The 20,385-nt window shown below is 42.1% G+C and overlaps 4 protein-coding genes across 4 annotated transcripts; 1 reads left to right on the top strand and 3 right to left on the bottom strand.

Moving 5' to 3' along the window:
- Positions 1-3,905: 3,905 nt before the first annotated feature.
- CGCS363_v009403 (DnaJ-like protein subfamily C member 3) lies at positions 3,906-5,535 on the bottom strand (the record flags this gene model as incomplete). The annotated part of the gene is made up of 2 exons (XM_036641252.1): positions 3,906-4,487; positions 4,543-5,535. The coding sequence occupies 2 exons, from the start codon at positions 5,533-5,535 to the stop codon at positions 3,906-3,908; spliced, it is 1,575 nt and encodes a 524-aa protein (XP_036492884.1).
- An 8,642-nt stretch (positions 5,536-14,177) lies between these two features.
- Positions 14,178-15,101, top strand: CGCS363_v009402 (uncharacterized protein; the record flags this gene model as incomplete). Its single annotated transcript, XM_036641251.1, has 1 exon — positions 14,178-15,101. The coding sequence occupies one exon, from the start codon at positions 14,178-14,180 to the stop codon at positions 15,099-15,101; it is 924 nt and encodes a 307-aa protein (XP_036492885.1).
- Positions 15,102-15,212: 111 nt separating this feature from the next.
- Positions 15,213-18,460, bottom strand: CGCS363_v009401 (Protein VAC14-like protein; the record flags this gene model as incomplete). The annotated part of the gene is made up of 9 exons (XM_036641250.1): positions 15,213-15,576; positions 15,680-15,839; positions 15,891-15,970; positions 16,027-16,151; positions 16,204-17,099; positions 17,158-17,809; positions 17,908-18,075; positions 18,131-18,293; positions 18,393-18,460. 9 exons carry the CDS (start codon positions 18,458-18,460, stop codon positions 15,213-15,215), a joined length of 2,676 nt encoding a protein of 891 aa, XP_036492882.1.
- A 1,474-nt stretch (positions 18,461-19,934) lies between these two features.
- On the bottom strand, positions 19,935-20,385 carry CGCS363_v009400 (uncharacterized protein; the record flags this gene model as incomplete). The annotated part of the gene is made up of 3 exons (XM_036641249.1): positions 19,935-19,996; positions 20,156-20,255; positions 20,323-20,385. The coding sequence occupies 3 exons, from the start codon at positions 20,383-20,385 to the stop codon at positions 19,935-19,937; spliced, it is 225 nt and encodes a 74-aa protein (XP_036492883.1).

The raw sequence follows: 20,385 nt of genomic DNA, 5'->3' as shown, positions 1-20,385 counted from the left end.
AAAAAAAACCGAGATGGATGGTAGACACCTCGGGCGTTAAGTTGAACAGGGCTCCTCGCACAATCGATGACGGGTCGTCTGTTGCTCCGAGGCTGTCGTGGAGCCACTAAGGTGCTTTGCCTAGCCACTCGCTGCGGAGCGCTTAGTGGGGGAGGGGAGCTGGACCGCTGAAAGGCACTGGGGAGGGGCCTCACCCACTTGCTAACACAATTTGAGCTTTCCATGCAATTGAAGCCCATCCATGGATCCCATCCATTCCAGCTTGTGGTGGACGTGCCGCAGCTGAGGTCCCTAAAGTACTCCCTCAAACTCACCTAACTCAGGTCACCACTTTCACCCGAGCTGAAAGGCACTGCCGTCCCCAATTGAGTTTCAATACACACGACGCGAAGTGCGTACATATTGCATTTAAAGTAGCCAGGACGCACTCAAACCATACAATTGGTGCATTATGATGCTGTTTACGAAGCGTACCGCGCTTTCGAAGGGGAAGGTCCACCTTAGGGAACAAGCCGGGGTTCTCGAGCTAAGGTACCTGTGTAAGGATAAATGAGGTGAAGAAAGCCGGCCTTTGTCTCCGAGGCCGCAGACAACCCCGACGTCCGCTCGACACCGTCGACACCGGACGAAGTGGGATACAAAATTTTCGGTCCTTCGGGCCATGTGGCCAATCCTTCGTCCGGCAGTATATACTTCAGGGCTCGCGCCCATTCCTGAAATGTACATATCAATACAGCGTACAGTGATACCCTAGGGAGGCAGAGGTGAAGGAGGGTAAAAGCGTAAGAGGGAAAAAGCATCAGGCCTAACCAGGTGACCCGAGGTAGGTGTATTACACCTAAGTTTGTTTCCACCTACTGGGATCAAAAGTCCGAAGCTAAGGTATCTTAACACATCAAAGTACTAAGCGAGATATGTTTGCCTGTATTCAGCTACAGGTACATGGTCTCTGCTAGTGTTCTTTTTTTTTTTTTTTTTTTTTTTTTTGCCCTTCTCCCCAAACCACTCTGCCCTCTTGCCCCGTCTCCAATCCCGTCGACCTTGACTCGCCTGCAACCTTGACTTTGTCTTCTTGCGTCCTCGCTGACCGTGCATCGCAATTTGCAACTACTGCGCCGCTCGCCGATGAGCTATCTTCAGTGATCACTTCGAGTTTACATGCGATTTCTCCCGCGCCGAACCCCATTCGCTCCCCTCCGGCCGACCCGGCATCTGTCTTGTCGCACCTACGCGCAAACCCTTCAGTCCTCCAGGCCAAAAAAAGGACACCGAGACAATCGACAACACGATCTTTGAGTACGGGTCAACGAGAGCTCAATCCGCCGCAACCGCTGGCGCCCACGGCAATTCTGTCGCCTCCCCCCCAAGCTGTCAATCTGGCGGCTCTTCAGCCTAAGCCTTTCGGCGAAGCATCTGACGCTGCGGCCGCAATGGCCCAGCCCAATGCAGAGCCCGTCGAGGAATATGAGTGCGCACTCCTCTCGCCCATCTACCCACATTCGCCGGGCCCGTTCCCGATGCATCTTTGTGGTAGCAACCATGATTGCTGACTGGGAATATTCCATAGCTACGAATCGCTCCCTCCCAACTTCTCCCTGGTCCAAAATATGGCGGCCGGGGCGTTCGCGGGCATAGCTGTACGTATTGTCCCATCTTATGGACCTTGGCTTTGGCCGGATGGATTGCTTAAAGGTTCGAAGCTGATTCTCAATACTTGCAGGAGCATACCGTCATGTATCCCATCGATGCCATTAAGGTACGGTTGGCAGCGCTTTCCTTTGCGTACGTATCCTCGCCGTCTGCTAATACGGAGTTCCCAGACCCGAATGCAAGTCCTCAACCCTAACCCCTCAGCTGTCTACAACGGCGTGATCCAAGGTACATACCGCATAGCCAGCCGAGAGGGGGTTCTCAGCTTGTGGAGAGGCATGTCCAGTGTTGTCGCTGGAGCTGGTGAGTGCCCTGCCCCAGCTGGCCTCAAATCTTGAAGTTTCCGTACTAATTGCATCAGGCCCTGCCCATGCTGTTTACTTTGCTACGTACGAGGCCGTTAAGCATGTTATGGGAGGCAACCAGGCGGGTGTCCACCATCCCCTCGCTGCTGGTGAGTTGTTTTGCGCAGGCCGAGCAAAGTATATGGCTAACACAGCGTGATAGCTACTAGTGGAGCTTGTGCTACCATCGCAAGCGATGCGCTTATGAACCCCTTCGATGGTAAGTAGCTTGCGAAGCACCTGCCCTTAGGAACGCGGACAACTTACTCGCGCCTCCAGTCATCAAACAGCGAATGCAAATCCAGGACTCTGCCAAAATGTACCGCTCCATGACGGACTGTGCTAAGTACGTCTACAAGACCGAGGGACTGGCAGCTTTCTACGTTTCCTACCCTACCACCCTCTCGATGACGGTTCCCTTCACTGCTCTGCAGTTCCTCGCCTATGAGTCTATTTCAACGGCGATGAACCCGAGCAAGAAGTACGACCCGACAACGCATTGTCTGGCTGGCGCTGTCGCTGGAGGCTTTGCCGCCGCCTTGACCACGCCCATGGATGTGATCAAGACTATGTTGCAGACACGAGGAACTGCGACCGACCCGGCGCTGAGAAACGTCAACGGCTTCATGGCCGGGTGCCGGTTACTGTACGAGCGAGAGGGCTTTCGGGGATTCTTCAAGGGTGTGCGGCCCCGTGTAGTGACGACCATGCCCAGCACGGCCATTTGCTGGTCTGCTTACGAGGCTTCCAAGTAGGTTCACCCTCTTTGATTGGACAGACGTATGGAAGTGATGGCGAGAACTAATAATCTTCTCTCATAGAGCTTACTTCATCGCAAGGAACGATCTTTCACCTTGAAGCGGTTTGCTGCTTTGCACATAGAGAGGGGTTGTTGGCGAATTTGTGACCGTTTAGAGCGGTAGTGTAAAATCTTAGACGGCGGAGCAAGGCAGGGTCGATTCCCACACCCGAGCAATAATTGGCCTGGTGCCGGGAATTACAGCAACGGAACGCTGGAGGAGCACAGTGTACCACTCCTAGCGAGAGCTTCTTCCCCAAAGAAGGAAATCAACACCTCCTTGTGTTGTAACATGGACGCTGATAGTCGGTCAACTCGCAAGCGGGCTGTATATGTTGCTGGAGAGCCGGTTTGGCAAAGTGCTATATTTTCAAAGGATATTCAACATGCTGGCGTCGGAAAATGACACCCGTCGGGAGGTGGTATGCTCGGGGATGGATTTGCAGACGTTAATCTGGAATATCATCTCTTCCTCTCCTCCAAATTGGCTTTGCCCACTGATCGAGACTGTCACAAATGGCCTTCGCAATCCAGTTGACTCTATTACTGGGCTTGTTCGAGCAATCTTTGGCCGCAATACATCTCACTCATTGTGCTCCGTTGTTAATCTATCGACCCGCCCCGCCAGGGGGAAGGGGTTGTAGATGTGATCAACCTTACCTATCACTCGACGCCAACTATCTGGCCTGCTTTGGACATGGCTTTGGTAAGCGGAGCCGCATGAAGACTGCTATATGACATATGGACGGAATGGATGTCGAAGCACTGTCAATGACCCCGTTACGTATTGCGACTTGATACGAGCCAAGCCCCGCTCGCAGGAACCGGGAGGATACGTCACTCGTAGACAGACTTATGGACAAGCAGCGAGCTAACTGCGGACATTGGAGTATCACACGAGCCGAATTTGCGAAGAGACTCATGTTCTACATTCCGCTGGCGCAATAATCTTGGGGATGAAAGTAAGTGACCAGGACTGGTCGAGTTACTTTACCAACGTCTTGCTGGCAATACCAAGAAGTAACGTGTGTTATATGCCACTGATGAACTAGGCCCTATCAACTCCAGGCTGAAGCTATTACCGGTAACTCCTTCATACCGCCGAACTCCCTCTAGAATGGGAACCCGCCACCACCGCCACCAAACTTGAAATGGAATTGCTGACTTCCACCTCCCCCACCCTGCTGGAACATGAATGGATGGCCTCCGCCAAAGGGGTTTCCTTGGAAAGGGCTGCCTTGCTGTTGATTATTGGGATCGTCGCCGCGATCGAAGCGCTCGCGAAGCTCCGGGTTGCTTAGAACCTCGTACGCCTCGTTGATGGCCGCCATCTTCTTCTCGGCTTCCTCTTTGGTGAGACCTTGCTTGGCAGCCTTATCCGGGTGGTGCAGCTTTGACAGCTTGCGATAAGCCTGCTTGATTTGACGCTCATCAGCATCATGGGATACACCTAGAACCTTGTAATAATCCTTGGTCTGACTGCGCTTGAGCGCGATCTGGGCCTTCTGCATTAGAGGCTGGGTGACGTCGTTCTTGTCAGGTCTAGCATTGCTAGCCTCCTCCAGAGACCTAATGGCAGCCTCGAACTCCTCCTTGTCCATCAATACTTTGGCCTTGTATATGAGGCCGTAAAACGATCGAGGGTCGAGCGCGAGCGCATCATCGCAGTACTGTTTAGCTTTCTTGCCATTCATCTGCAATGGCTGTTAATCCTGTCCAGAGAAAGCCCTACACCTTCCGACTACTTACGTCGTAATAGCCCTGGCATGCCATTTCCAACACGCGGATGTACAGAGCTGAGGGGGCAGTGGCGGGAATGGTGCCATCCGCACGAAGCTCTTCAACATGGGTCTTGATGTTGGTGATCAGACCTGTCTCATCGGCTGAGTCGATTAACAACTTGACTCCGGTCATAGGTTGATTCTTGTCGAATGCCTTCGTTACCCTGGCCAAAGTCTTGTCGATGGCCTTTTGCTGCTTCAGGAGCCTTTTGCAAGGCTTGGAGTCTGGGTCGGAGTGTAGACATTTCCTGATCTGGGTCAAGCCGTTCTGGAGGTCGCCTAGTCCGTAGAAGGTGATGGCGGAAATCTTAATATGTGGTGAAATGTCTCCAGGCCGCATCTGCAGGACGTGGTGCAGATCACTCATGCCCTCTTCAACCTCACCGCGCTGGAAACGACAGCGAGATCTCATCTCGCGGAGCGAGATAGCCCGGTTCGCGGTAAGGATGGCCTCGCCTGCATGAGTGACGCATGCCTCCCAATCGCCATTCTTCTCTGCTATCTCGGCGAGGTGAGCTGCGCCCTTGGCCTCGTCGAGGGCGACGAGCTCGGGTGAGGTGGCGCCCTTGTTTGCCAGAGTGTACTGTTCCCTTGCGCCTTCCCAGTCGGCAACCTTAGACTTGATCTTGGCCAGTTGAACGTGAGCGCCCTCAAAGCCGGGCTTTATTGCCAAGACCTTGTTGAAATCGTCGGTCGCCTGGTTGGTTCGTCCGAGGGAGAGGTAGGTCGTGGCGCGCTTGAAGAGGGTCAGATAGTTGGAGGGATCCCGAGCGATAGCGGCATCATAGTAAACGAGGGCGTCGCTCGTCTCTCCCTTGGAGAGATGGGCTTGGGCGGAGGACAGCAAAGACGAAACTGGGGTATCTGAAGGGATTTCATCGGCTGAAATTGCAAGAGCTGGCGAAGAGAGTAGTGTCGTGGCTGCGAAAGCCAGAGCGCATAGGCGAACGTGCATGTGCATGGCTGTCGCTGACGCCGGGCGGCCGGGACGAGCACCCAAAGGCAGCCGCGAATCCTCGAGGAGATAGGTAGAGAAAAGAGATGTTGCGGAAAGGAGAGACGCGTGGAAATGGTCGAGAGAAGACAATAAGCTAGAAAAGGAATGGAGGGGGGGACGACGAGTGATGTGGTCGAAGTGGTCGAATTAGAAAAGTTGTCCTCAAAGACCGCCACGATCTGATGGACGGTACAAATTGATAATGCTGGAGATGGGCTGTGGGGCAGGTAGTCCTTAACGCTTCTCACCTGGCTGTCGCACAGCCTCCCCCTGCATCTTCAGGAAACTATACGTACACGTGCTGCGTACGTGGGTAATTTGGTACGGCGCAAGTATTCCGATTATGCCCATTCAACCTAATGTTACCTTACTTCTTCCGTCAATAGCAATGCGGCTTGCCGTCTGCGACCACTGAAGTGTCCAGAACAGATTCACTGTGAAGTAACATAGTGTATTAAAGTGTACTTTTTAGAAACTCTACTAATATATAGGCTACTTTTATAGCTACCCCCTTTCCCTTTTTACTTCTCTTTTCCTACTTTTAGTAGTTAGGAAAAATTATAGCTATTACTGTACTTATTTCGTTTATATAATCCTTATATTATAAAATTTCCTCTAATTTATTAATATTTTCTTTAAGCTCTTTATTATTAAATTCTTATAAAGTTCTTATTTATTAATATATTTATTAAAACTATAAATAGATATACTTTATATTTAGTTTACTATTCTATAGATATAAGAGATATATAGTAATTTATAGGATATAAATAAAGTATTTATAGTTATCAGCAACGCCAGCCTATCGCAGCGTTAATCGAGCTGGGCGCGCCTTACGTAATCAGCAATTACATAAGGCGCCAGCCTCTGCGATTAACGCTGTAATCGCAGCTGCTACCTCTAACGCAGTTAACCTTATATATATCACTACTAACGTAGTTAATATAATACGATATTTACTACCTATAGTACCCTACTAGCTAGCTAGTCCTATGAGATTAACACTAATTAGTAGTTAACTTTATAGTTACTACTATATAATATATTAATTAACTACAGATTAGTAAAGCTCTAGAAGAGGTAGTTTTATTAATATTTGTTTAGATCTATTCTACTTAGAAACACTTAATTAATTAACTTATACTAATAAAGTAGTTATAACTTTGAGAAAAGATAGCTTATATCGCTTAAGCTACTTTAAACTTACCCTCTTTTAGTCTCTAAGAAAAGTATATTAATATTAATATTACTAATATTAATAGGATTAAGTAATATCTCCCTATAATATTAATAATAGTAGGATTATAATAATAGCCTCTATAGCCTCTAATCTTATACTTAATAAAAGTAGTTATAATATAACCTAAGGGATAGTTTATTTTGCTTAAAACGTTCTTAGTAATTACTCTTCTTTTTTATTTAAAGAGCGTCTATTATACGCTTAACCCTTAATATTAACTTTAGCTTATTAACTTATAATTAATAGTAGAATTAACTACTTACTTTACTCTTAACTACTTTATTTAGCCTCTTACCCCTTATAAATAGAGTTTTTATGCTAAATAAATAAATAAGAGATTACTCTGTTTTTAATAGTTTTTAATTACTTTCTTCTTCGCTAAGTTAATATTAATAGTAAATAGCTGCTTTAAGCTTATTTAATAATAACTACCTATACGCATAGCGCGTAGTATACCTTACTATAAGATTTTCTTATTATTTAACTATTAAATACTAACTACTAATTACTAGCTATAAGAGAATTTTTTACTATCTTTTACCTTTAATAACTTATGCTCTTTCTATAACGCTATTATATAGCTCTTTTGCTTCTTCTATAACGCTATTATGCTGTTTCCTTATTCTTAAGACTCTACTACTTTATTAATAACGTTACTTATTAAACTTACTTACCCTCTTATTAATACTTACCTTTAATACTCTTTTCTATATAATTAACTAACCCTTAGTTTATTATAGAGATCTTTCCTAACTTTTATACCTCTATCTTTAACTACTATTAAGCTATATTAAGTTAAGTAAGAATAATAGAGTAGTAAATTATCTACTAAATAAATAAACTTTAGCTACTATAGTACTTAATAAGCTCTTTATAACTATAGTATAATAATCCTCACTTATAATTTAACTTAATACCTCGCTTTATTAAAAATGTTAATATCTACCTCTCTACACCTTTAATAACCTATATAACTTCTTAAATAACTATTATTAAGCCTCTTTAACTATATCTAAATTATTTACTATAGCTCCTCTAGGAAACCCTCTAAGTAACCCTCTAGTTCCCTTAGCCCCTCTAATACCTCTAGCTAATAACTACTCTATCCTTATCCCTATTAAAGTTCATAATATAATTAACTATAACGTTTAGAGTAAACTTAGTAATATTAATATAAAATTAGATACTACTACCTAAGGTTAAGTAGCTTTATACTTCTTATTTAATATAAAGTATTACTAACTTAATAGCTTTACTAGTTTTACCCTCTAAGGTTAAGCTTTCACTAATTTTAAAGATATACTAGAATCCACTTTTAACTACTATAATAAGGCTACTATAAAGGAATTTAAGGACTTCCTTATTACTAATAGGGTTTATATTATATAAGATAGTAAATCTATTACTTTTAACATCTATACTACCCTTTATTAAGACTTCTATTATTAGTTTAATAAGGATATTAATAATAAGATAGCTAAATTTCCCTCTCTTAAGAAAGCTATTAAGGATATTAACTTCTTTAACGATATTAAGGGTATTAAGCTAGAGCTACTAGCGTCTTCTAGCTACACCTCTTTATATATAGCCCTATCTTTTAGACTAATTTAGTATAAATTAAGCCTTACTAGAACCTATTAGTTAACTACTTTTACCTATCTAGGAGGCCTTAATGTTAACTTTAATAAAAGTAATGTACTTAACCTTACTATACTTAATTAGCTATCCCCTTATTAACTTATAGATCTTATAAAGTTATATAATAATAGTATACGATTTAGAGGTAATATATATAATATCCTTAACTTTAAGCTTCTAATTTTTAAGGACTTTTATATTAAAGCTAATATTAACTAGTTTTAGACCCTAAGTACTTTTTTTATTATACTTAAAAGTAAGGTATTTAATTACTACTATAATAAGCTTTATAGTAATAATATACTTATTAACTTTACTAGATTAGTTACTAAAGTTAAAGCTTATTTTAAAACTAAAGAGTTATATTAAGTATATCTCTCTAAGTAGTATAATACTACTCTTAACTATATAATCCTTAAGAACCCTAATAAAACTAAAATAGAGTACCTTAAGATAGTTTTTAATAAACTTATTACTATCTAGTATACCCTCTCTACTATTTACTATTCTAATAATACCTTCTATAACTAGGTCCTTAATACTTACTAAGGTGTACTTAAATATAACTACGCTCTTATAAACCCTATTAAGGATTATAAGAGTATTACTAATTAGCTTAGATTATTTATTAGTATTATAATATAAAGCTAGGTTTATAAGTACTTTATAATAAATCTAGCTTTAGTTAATAATTAATATTAAACTAATTACTAATATAATAGTTATAGCTATAGCTCTTAATTTAGCTATTATTTATATATACCTCATAATTAATATTACTTTTAACTTATACTTCTTAAATCTAAGAAAAAGTGCTATATTTATAGCGAAATAAGCTATTAGTTAATAAAATACCCTACTAAAAATTACTATAAAGCTTTTAACTACTTTAAGTAGATATATATTAATAAGGATATTTCTACCCCTACCTTTAATCACTTTTTAATATAATATAAAGATATTAAAGGTATTAATAACCTTCTTATTAATAGCTATAATAAGGATATATTAAACTACTTTAGTACTTTTAATATTAATAACTCTAACGCTAAAGATAGCTAGTATAAATTAGAGGGCTTAGATAATAAAAATTAATAATTTCTTACTCCTCGCTTTATTAGTATCACTTTTAATAGCTTTAAAGTTACTAATATATTAGGTAATAATACTACTTTCTATACTATTACTAAGTAGGATTAATATATTATAGTTAAGCTTAGAGAACATACTTTATAGTTCTCTCTTAAGAGAAAATATAAGTTAATAATCTTCTAAGGTATTTTGCCTAATACTAATACCTCTAAATATTTAATAATAAACTAACCCTAAATCCTCACACTTTAACGATTAATACTAAACCTTAAAGTTAATACTATAAGAGTAGCTACTATTAGATTTAGCCTTAGTAACCCTATTTACTCGCTAAGATCTATTAAAGTCCCTATACTACTTAGTCTTATTACTTTCTATATTATACTAATAAATACACCCTTCCTATACTACTTTTATAATATAAATAAAATAGAAGTTATATTTAATAACCTTAATAACATTATAAAGCAGAAAAACCTTAAAGTTCTAATTATCTATAAATAGAGGTATCCTTAGATACTTCTCTAATAGGAATAGTTAATTACCTATTACTACTTTAGTGAGGTTAAACTTTAATAACTCTATTACTATTTTAGCTACCTATTAGTTACTAAACTTTAATATATCCTTATTAAAGCTAAGTATAAAGTTAATAAAAGCTTTCTTACCTATCTAACTAAAGTCTACTAATATTATTAACTTTATACTAGTTAACTTAAAAAGTTTAGATTCACCTTTTATAATAACTATAAGTTTAACTATAAGATCTTTATAAATATTATATATCTTAATAGTAATAAACTAATACTCTATATTATTAATAATACTACTAGCTTTAATATAGCCTATTTCTTTAAAGATCTATTAGCTTAATATACTTAGGAGGCTTTATATATATATTAGATTAATATATATTAAGGCTTTCTAAATTTTATTACTATAGACGCTAGCACTAACTTCTATAGCTATAAATTTAAGCATACTACTTATACCTTAGTGATTACTATTAAAGAAGTCCTTATTAAGGCTTATTATAGTATTAATAAAGTTAAACGTTATTATACTACTTTACGCTATACTTATAATATTATCTATACTAAAAACCTTTTTATCCCTTATAAATAAGCCCTATAGATAACTATTAAGACTATTAATAATACTACTAAACTTAATAGTTTAATCCTAACCTTACTTATTTTTAGCGCCTACCTTTAAGTAACTAAGGATTTAGTACTATCTCTAGGTATTACTAAACGTTAAGAAGCTATATAAAAAGCTACTAATAAACTTTACTATATATATACTAAGTACTAAGTCTCTAATACCTTCACCCTCTATAATAGCTTAAGTATATTATTAATACTAACCCTCTTATTATAGTTAGATATTCTTATATAGCGTGAGAATAAAAGCTAAGCTAGCTTATATAAGCTTCTCTCTATTAATAAGGAGGATTATATACTTAACTTATTTTATAAGCTAAGAACGTTTTAATTAACTTATATTAAGCTTTTTTATAATAACTTAGATAAAGATATTACTAATACTAACTCTCTACTAAACGCCCCTAAAGTATTAATAACGCTAGTAAAAGAAGACTAAGGAGGATTATTAGCATTAGTATTACTACTACTATACTAATATAGCTAGCCTTATAAGGGAGAAAAACGCTTAAAACTACCCCTAAGCAAGCTATACTAAAGTTTATAAAAATAGATACTTATAGTGAAGATAGTTAATATTAACCCTATCCTTAGCGTTAACTTTATACTAGAGGTTAATAATATTAATACTACTACTATATTCTTTACTACTAATAAAATCTTTATAACTAATAAGGAATATACTAACCTTAACCTAGCTATATAGCTTTATAAAGTAAGTAAGATTAATATATCTAGCTACTTTTTTAAGTAATCTAATAAAGCTAAAATTAAGGGACTTATTAATTAAAGTATCTTTAAGATAGTTATATATAACCCTATTAAGTATATAAACGTCTATATCTTCTAATTATAAATAGTTAATAAGATTAAAAGTAAGAACACTAATAAGCTTTATAAGAAATCCTACTTTATTATCTAAAGATATACTAATAATAGTAAGGAAGTAATTTTAATATAATCTCTAATAATATAGCGTATAAGCTAACACTTTATCCTTACTATTACCCTATAGTTACTACTTTCTAGTAAGATCTTCTAGCTTTATAATATAATATAAGTATATATCTAGTTAGTAATAAAGCTTAATAAAACGATCCTCACGCACTTACTTACTTAGATTTATAACTAATACCTAGAAGGCACTATTATAAGAGTTATTAAGCTGCTCTATAATATTACTAAAGCTAGTACTTACTAATAGGCTATATATAGCTATTACTATAGAGAAGTTCTCTAGATAGTTACTTTAAGCTATAATCCCTACTTTCTAGTCCTTTCTACTATTAACCCTAACTTTATAGTTATTAGTATATAAACTAATAATACTTTAGGCCTCACTAATATTAGTTTCTCAGCTTATGAGGATAAGGCTCTAACTAAAGCTTTATTTATAGTAAAAGCTAAATAATAACTTACTATTAACTAACTACTGATATTTAATAATAGCGTTATTAGTATTAATAAGTTAGGAACTATTATCCTCTACTAAAAAGGTTAAAGTAAGAAGCTTACCCTTATTAATACTAACGCTACCCCTAACGCTATTAAGAAGCAATATATTAAATAATATACGCATAGAGTATATATTATATTAATTTACTAGCCTAAGGCATACTACAATCTATTAACTGCTGCCTAATACTAAAACCCCTTACTTAATAATATTAAGGCTCTTAACGTATAACTATAGTAGTAGATAGCTTCACTAATATAAGAGTTAATATTTATACCTATTAACTTATTAACTACTAAACTCTTTATCTTTATTAATAACTTATTTATTAATAATACTAACCTAATATTATAGCTTAGTTTCACTATTATTCTCACTAATAAGACTCCTTCTAATAAGAATAAGTTTACAATTAATAATAATATTATTTACTTTAGTTTAATAAAAAGTAAGTAAGTTACTTAAAATATACTAGCCTCTAAAGTTTATAATATAGTTATTAGTGTTAATATAGCTTATACTATCTCTATAACCCTCTAAATAATTACTAAATAGCTTAACTTACTTCTAATATTTACTATTATCTATACTAACTTATACTTACTATATAAGTACTTTATTAAGCTAAGTACTATAAAAGAGAAACGTTTAATAATTAATATTATAGCTCTATAGTAGTTATATAAATGCTATAAGCTATGCAAAATATAATAGATTAATAGTAATAATAACCTCGCTAACGCTTTTACTAAAGTAAAGCCTAACTAGTGCTTTATATACTTCCTTAATATAAACTTAGTAATAATATAGATAGAGGGATAAGTTATATAGGCCTAAGCAGCGCTAATTACTAGCGCTAGCCTAAGGTAGGATTAAGTAATAGTTATAGAGTAACTACCGCAATAGAGGTTATAAGTAATTACTATAATTACTAGTAATTACTACTCTTTGCGTTATATATTATTTAATAACTTCTTTTCGAATTATACTATAGTTACTATTAACTACGTTAATACTAATAAAAAGAGAAAGTTACTAGTATTAGTAACGCTAGCCTATCGTAGCGTTAATCGAGCTAGGCGCGCCTTACGTAATTAGCGATTACGTAAAGCGCCGGCCTCTGCGATTAACGCCGCAATCGCAGCCGCTGCCTCTAACGCAGTTAACCTTATACATATCACCACTAACGCAGTTAATATAATACGATATTTGCTGCCCACAGTGCCCTACTAGCTAGCTGGTCCTGTGAGACTAACAATAGTAGTTTTTATAATTATTTTTAATTATAATATTAAAAAAAATATTATTAATAAATTATTTAAACTTATCTTTATTTTTTTTTACTATCTAAATAGGGTAATACTTTACTCCTATTTAGTTATTAATTATTCTTATAATTAGTATTCTAATTAATATAAGTTTAGATATAATAAATTAATTTTATTAAGGATAGTTAATAAATAGAAGAAAACTTATATTCTTCTTCTTATATAATCTTATATAGTAAGTTATTTATAAACTATTAAAGTTATTAATAATATTCTTATAAACTTAAATTAAAGCTTTCTTAGTTATTATAAATAGTATTATAATATATAGTAAGTATCTATTAAAGTATAAATAGAATTTTTATAGTGTAGCGTAAACCTCCATAAATTGGATGTGGCTGGGCTCAAAAGGTGGAAGAAGTGTCCAGAACAGATCTGCCCCACTTTCACGCGTTCTGAACGTACCTATACACAAGTAGGTGGCTAGCTAGGTACCTACCTTTAATTAGGCTACGTACCTGGGAAGTCTCCAGAATCCATGTCAGGTAGCCGCTACCTTAACGCTGATCGGCACGCAAGCCACTTTTTGAACAAATCACGGCACCTGGTATTGTCACCGGCTTTGCCAGACCCAGAGAAACTCTGTACCTTCCCAGTCTGGCCTTCCTTTGCAGGATAGAAATCAACAATAACAAAAACCACGGCCTTTCGCCGCTGTCTCCAACTATCAGCCTTCTACCTCCGTCAGCATGTCTCACCTCCCACCGTCGACCGCCATCTTTTCTCCCTCAATAGCACGCATTGCTGCCACTACTGCCAAGGACTGGAACTACGTTGACTGTTGGCTTACCGCCAAATTCCACGGCCGAGCAGTCCCGCCTTTTGAGCGGAATCCAGAAACCCTCAAGGCCCTCCTCGCCCTAGCTTCGCTGAATGAGACTGCGGATGAGGAACGTGAACTCGTCTCTAGGGCTGAGGCTGCCGCTCTGCATCAAATCAGCGAAGCTTGCCATGAACCCGAAGCGCGCCTCTCTGAATTGCCCCCAACGGCCACCGTCCGCGAGAGGCTTCTGACTGCCGTTCAGGATCACCTCACCCGAGAGGGTAGCACTGCCCTCAACTCTATGGCGACACTTTCATGCCAGCTTTCCGTGGCGTGCCCGGACGCCGAAACCCTCGGCCGGTCTATGATAAATCTCCATGCCCGAGCGTCCGAACTCGAGCAAATGAGAGTTCGTGTGCACATACTACTGAAGTACATTGAGCAAGAGTCTACTACTGCAGACGAGCTTCTGCGAACGCTGCGCAGCGACGACTACAAACCCACCAACGACCTTGCCCGCCAGAATTTGGACATGCAAAGGAGAATCAAGGCCATGGCCGCTCGTTTGCCCGAGCTGAAGGACCGAATTTCAAGTGCGAACCAGTCGCACATCTCTGACCAACCCGCCATTGAGCAAATCATACAGGAAGAAAGCAAGTATCTTGAGCTCTTGGCCCAGAGGAGAGGATTGGATGCCCACGTTACCCAATTTTCGAGCCTTCCAGACGACGTCCAGAGGGCTCGGCTTCAACTTGAAAATCTTCGCACCGATCTCCGTGCCATTATCCGGCGCCGAGACACCATTTTCGAGGGCTTGGTCGAACGCGAGAGTCCCCGCAAGGACCGATGATGAACACTTTCTACTGTAGCTTAGCATACATCACACGCTGCAGCTTGCATCACTAGGGTATTAGAATTACTACGCGCTAAAGACAAAACTCGCTTGTCGAAGACAACAACATCAACCAGCTCGTTTACCCCTAACTGCACCGCCCAAGTTCCTTATCCCCCGCATCCCCAGACCAGCTCGCTTAACAGGTGGCGCGGCCGGAGGTGCAGGGTCCTTCACTGGAACCGGTGGTCCACTTGGGTTACGTGCCTCCTTGCCCCCCTTGATGTCCGCTCCTTCTCCCAAGCGCAAGTCTGTCAAACCAAGACTGCCTCGACTATCGTCAACGTCCCCGGAGTGTCTCTGCGCCCGTCGGGCCCGCTCCTGAACACTGCGGAACTTCTCAAGCAGCTCATTCCAACGGATGATGCCGTCCTCTCGGCCTTTCAACCTGTTTGGTCTGTCATAACTCGAGCTAGTGGCGGGGCTGGGATTTCTGTAGGCCTGTGGTTAGCTGCAGCCCACTTATTTTTACAAGCCGGACAAAGCCGACAAGTGGTCATGGGTTAGTGATGAGAGAAACTGCCATAAATACTCACACTTTGGGTGCAATATGAAGGTAGCCGATCGAGCTGACACTGTTGAGACGGTTCTTCAAGGCGGCGAAGGCGGAGGATTGTGGCAGGAGCATCAGAAGTCCATACAGGCATTTGTACAAATGGGGGTACTTTTCCGGCTCCAGCAACTGCAATCGAAGATCTTGACATCGTCAGCCACCAGACATATTAATACGGACGAACGGCCACTTACAAGTGAACACAGGAGACTCTATTAACTGCACCAGCTTATCGATCTGGATCAGAATGTTCACTGTCATTTCCAACTCGGCGCTGATGTAGTTAGTAAGACATCCCATGGGTACTCACATCTAGGGTACGGAGCTTACAAGATCTGAAGGAGATTGTACGCTTGTTCGTAGGCTTGGGCCAAGAGGCACAAAGAGAAAGTGGCGACTGCATTGTGACACCATGAACGAAAGAGGGCCACAAAAAAAGTCTGACCATCCTGGTACTGTTGTGTAAGCGCTCTGGAGGGTGAAGCCTCAAGGAGAAGATCTGTTTACCTTGGATTCCAAGTTGCGGAGCCTCTTGCGAAGCTCCGAAAGCTCCGGTGCTGTGATGAGGTTGTTGTTCAGGTTCTGCACCATAATACTGGCAAACTCCACATCTTCCTCTTTTTCTATGCAGTCGGCGAGTGTTCGGTAGATTCTCTCGGCGCTGAGGCTAACACAGAGCTGGCGTATGATCAAATTTCCGCGAGTCTCAAGCAACTTTCTGTCGGTAGCAAAGAGCTGAAGCAGATTGACCATAAAGTTGGAAAAGTAGTCATCTTCGCTGTTGCGAGAGATTTGCGATAACAATTGTAGATCCTTGGTTACTACTGCCTCAGCTGGGTCTGAAAGTGTCTTGAGCAACGCTGGAAAGGTTCCGTCATTGAAGGCGAGCACTTTGCGAGGCGCCTTCCTGTGGAGCATGATCAGCCACGTTAGCGCGGCAACCCGGGTTGCCTCATGATCATTGAGGAATAGCAACGTGAGCGCGTTGACCGCAGCGGCATAATCCAAGTCAACCTGGGGATGAGCGGTCGAAGAAGGCGGGTTTGGTGTTGAGAGGGACCGGTTATGTCCCTGAGCAGGAGTCGGGCTTCTCATTTCCAAATCCCGAGAGCTAGAAAGAGAAGCGCGTGCACTAGACGCTCCATCTTGGCGCTCACTGGAAAGAGGTATGCGAGTGTTCGAGTGGGAAAGCCCCCCGATTCCGGGCTCGTCTGACAGCGAGACAACATAGTCCATTAGGCCGGCGTTGACACGGGCGGCAGCCTGGCGAATTGATTCGACGCCGCTGGCCATAGCAGGAAGCATATGAGCCAGGACTTTGGGGGTGAACGGCAACACCTCTTCAGGGCAAATGTCTAAAAACTCGACAATCCAGCGCAGAGATTCCAGCAGGGAATCTTCTTCTATTGGATGAATCAGTGTGAATGAGCGATGTTCCCAGGGGCGAGAAGGTAAACAAACCAAGGGGTGAATCGAGCGTAGCTGTAAGGATCTCAAGAATCTTTCGGTAGTTGATTTGGACATCTTGACCTGGTATCCAGTCCTCCTCGCCACTACCCTCATCATCGCTGTGTGAAGTGATTTCATCGCCGTCTTCGGGCTCAATTTGAACACTTCCTGAATCGACAGACTCTTCACGTTTGCGTTTCCCGCCCTCTCGAGATTTTTTACTCTCTGCAATGCCCTTCTTAACTCTCGAGATCCGTTTGATCTCGCTGAGAAACTTGTCTAGGCAAGACTGGGTGGCAACGTGAACGTCTCGATTGGGATCACTCAAGAACTTGAGCAAACCGCCTAAGAAGTCAGGTAGGAATGTTACCAGCTCGAGATCGGGGATAGAATCGAGCAGTGTAATCCAGCCAACAAGGAATTGGCGAGTGAAGGGATTGATAACCCAGACACGTTCTTGGAGAAGAGGTATGAAGCGGCGAAGGGAGAAGGCGGTCGGCGGAGGAGGGCGATCCTCAGCGTCTGCTTTGTCGGTGAATTCCTGGCCCAACTCTCCTTCCAAGACGGATACGTAGGATGCAGCTGACTCGGAGACAATGTCCTTAATGAGTCTGTCGAGCAGTTCAGCGCCGTTCTTGACGGATAACTCTGAGTCTGCTCCAAGCTAAGAACCGCGAAACTCATGTCAGATTGCAAGCTCACAACAAAAGAATACCAGCCCAACGATGGTGCGGCAAGGTATGAGCTAGGCGGGGGCATTACCTTGCAGAGGGCGTCGAATATATCGTTAAAGTATATCAAGATCTCCCCTTTGGCCACCTTGGCAATGTTGTACATGGCCTCGCAGGCGTAGTACCTCACCCTGGCATCTTGGTCCGTAAAGCATGCCAAGACTGGAGGCACTATCTTTTCCAAATAACGTGGCAGTTCCTAGACATGGTTAGTTGAACATGTAAGAGTCCAGGTAGGGAGGAGGTAGGCCTACAGGACCAAGTGCGATGGCAGCGGCAGCCAGGCCAATCAGACCTCCATTTCTGGCATGGGGCTGGTGAACAGCGTAAGCAAACTCATTGCATAGCTGCTCGAGGATGGCTTGCACTCTCGAATAGTCTCTGGTGACGACCAACTCGCGGATGACGCGCTCGAGTCTAGACAGAGTGGGATGTCAGCTAACAGGGGGGGGTCATGGAAGATGGCGAAAAGGAGAAGATAGAGGCCAGATCCCGTTCAGGGGAGGGGTTGCATACTCGAGTGCTCCAACTTTCCGTTTGTCGTAAAGTTTGTCGTTCAGAGCTCGCTGTATACCAACATCCATGATTACTGGTGCGGGGAAGAGATACGGATACGGTGCGAGACTACAGAAGTGACATGTCCTAAGACTGCAAAGTTGGATGTGAAAATCGGTCGGGTAGGGCTAGAGCGGTGGATTGGGCTGGCAAACGCAGTGCGGTGAGGCTCTGGCCGTGGCTCTGAAGGAGGCCCGGCTCTGGACCGGAGTTGCAGATGGCTTCACACCTGAGTCGCGATAAGACTGGCCGTGAAAAGACCAAAAAAACAAAACTTGGGCGACGGAGATTAATCGGGGGATCAAGGCGGAGAAAACACAGACTCAAAGGTGAAGATATGCTGCTCGGCGGGGGTGAGGTAGTAAGTAGGTTGTACCTACATAGGACGGGTGAGGTGAGGCAGGCTGGCAAGCAGCAAGACGTCAGAAAACAGGCGGGTGCAGGAGCCGGTGCAGGGGGTTTGATGCATCCCGTGCGATACCTTACCTTGGGTACCTTAGGTACCTTACCCGACCTTTCCTATTCGTACGCCACCGAGGGGACGGGACTACAGACGATCGGGCCCGGCTCAATTATTTAGCACGTACTGCATACTTTAGTACGCAGTAGGTGTCGGCCTCATTATCTGCATGGCACACTAATAAGGTAGGAACTCTGTATGCACCAAAGCATCATACGCGCATCTGCAATTGCTTCCCGTCGTCTCCAATCGCAGGCCATGCAGAACCAAAGCTGGCAGCCTTTCCTGTTCGCAATATCCGTACGCCTCCTTTACTTTCACCTTTCTTTTTCTCAAAACACAAAGCCTCCACTCCATCCAAACGTTCCATTTGTCTTTATGGGTCCCAAGTTTCCTCCTTGGTCTCAACGCCCTCCTTCCACAACGCCACCCCTCAGTTGCTGTCAGGATGCTTCCAACTGTCGGCAACGGTCTCTCAATCGCATGAGGAATTCCGCGGCCTTACGCCCGTACGCCGCAGCATCCGTCATATCCATGGAGGCTTCTTCGTCTTGCAGTCGGGGACCAGAGCCTTCTCTTTCGGGCTGCAAAACACCTGCGCACCCGCGCACCCGCACACCCTCACAAGATGTCTGAATGGTGTCTCCTCATCCCGCCATTCCTAGTATACATTAGGCACCTATCTGGCCCCGACGCCCTTCAACGGCCCCGTATGTGATCTTCTTTCTCCAGACCAATGGCAACGTCTACCATCTGGCGGACCCCGGCATCCCTTTAGTTTATCTCACAGCACTGATCCTGGCTACTAACGTCCGATTTGGACTCCCCGAAATTCCAGCCACTTGGGTCGTCCCAGTCATTTTCGAGCAACCCTGGTTTTGTTCTGATCCATTCTCCCCTGTCCTCTCTTCTCCCACGGGTCCCGCAAGCCATGACCGAGACCGGTGAACTAACTGTGCGTTTCAGTAATCTCTTTTCTCTTCTCCGCCATACCCCTCGTGGAATCTGCAACCCACCAGAGACACTCACCGAACCTGCCCTGCCTAGCTTTCTTTTCCCGTATCCTTCATCGAACCCCTCTCTTCTGTTAGTCGTCTGCTTGTTCATGGTTCAGCAATTGGTTTACTACCGAGAGACCTGGACTTGGCACGGGTCGTGCAAATTGCATTCCAATCTATCATTACTGTATCCTGATAGCGTACGTTGCCCTGCCTGCCCTGAAGAGGCCTAGGGCTTTATTTCGTTCTTACCCCTTCCTGTTTACTTCCACTGCCCGAGTAGCCACCCTTCTGCTCTCTTCTACTTGACGCCTCCCTATCTCTATTGGCCTGAGCAGCCATGGTGGCACGCTTAGCGAAGTCGTCCTGTCATGTTTAGCTGTCTGTCTTTGAGGAAGTCCACCTCATGGCACAAAATCCTCGGGGAATTTACTTTGTCACCGCGGGCTTTGCGGATACGCGCAGCCGCAGCGTCGTCCATCTTGCTCTTTCCCAT

This window comes from Colletotrichum siamense (genome assembly GCF_013390195.1).
Source record: "Colletotrichum siamense strain Cg363 chromosome Unknown KSG_Cg363_contig06, whole genome shotgun sequence".
NCBI classification, from domain to species: Eukaryota; Fungi; Ascomycota; class Sordariomycetes; order Glomerellales; family Glomerellaceae; genus Colletotrichum; species Colletotrichum siamense.
Note: the sequence above shows the minus strand (reverse complement) of the source record. Positions and strands in the feature narration are given on the sequence as shown.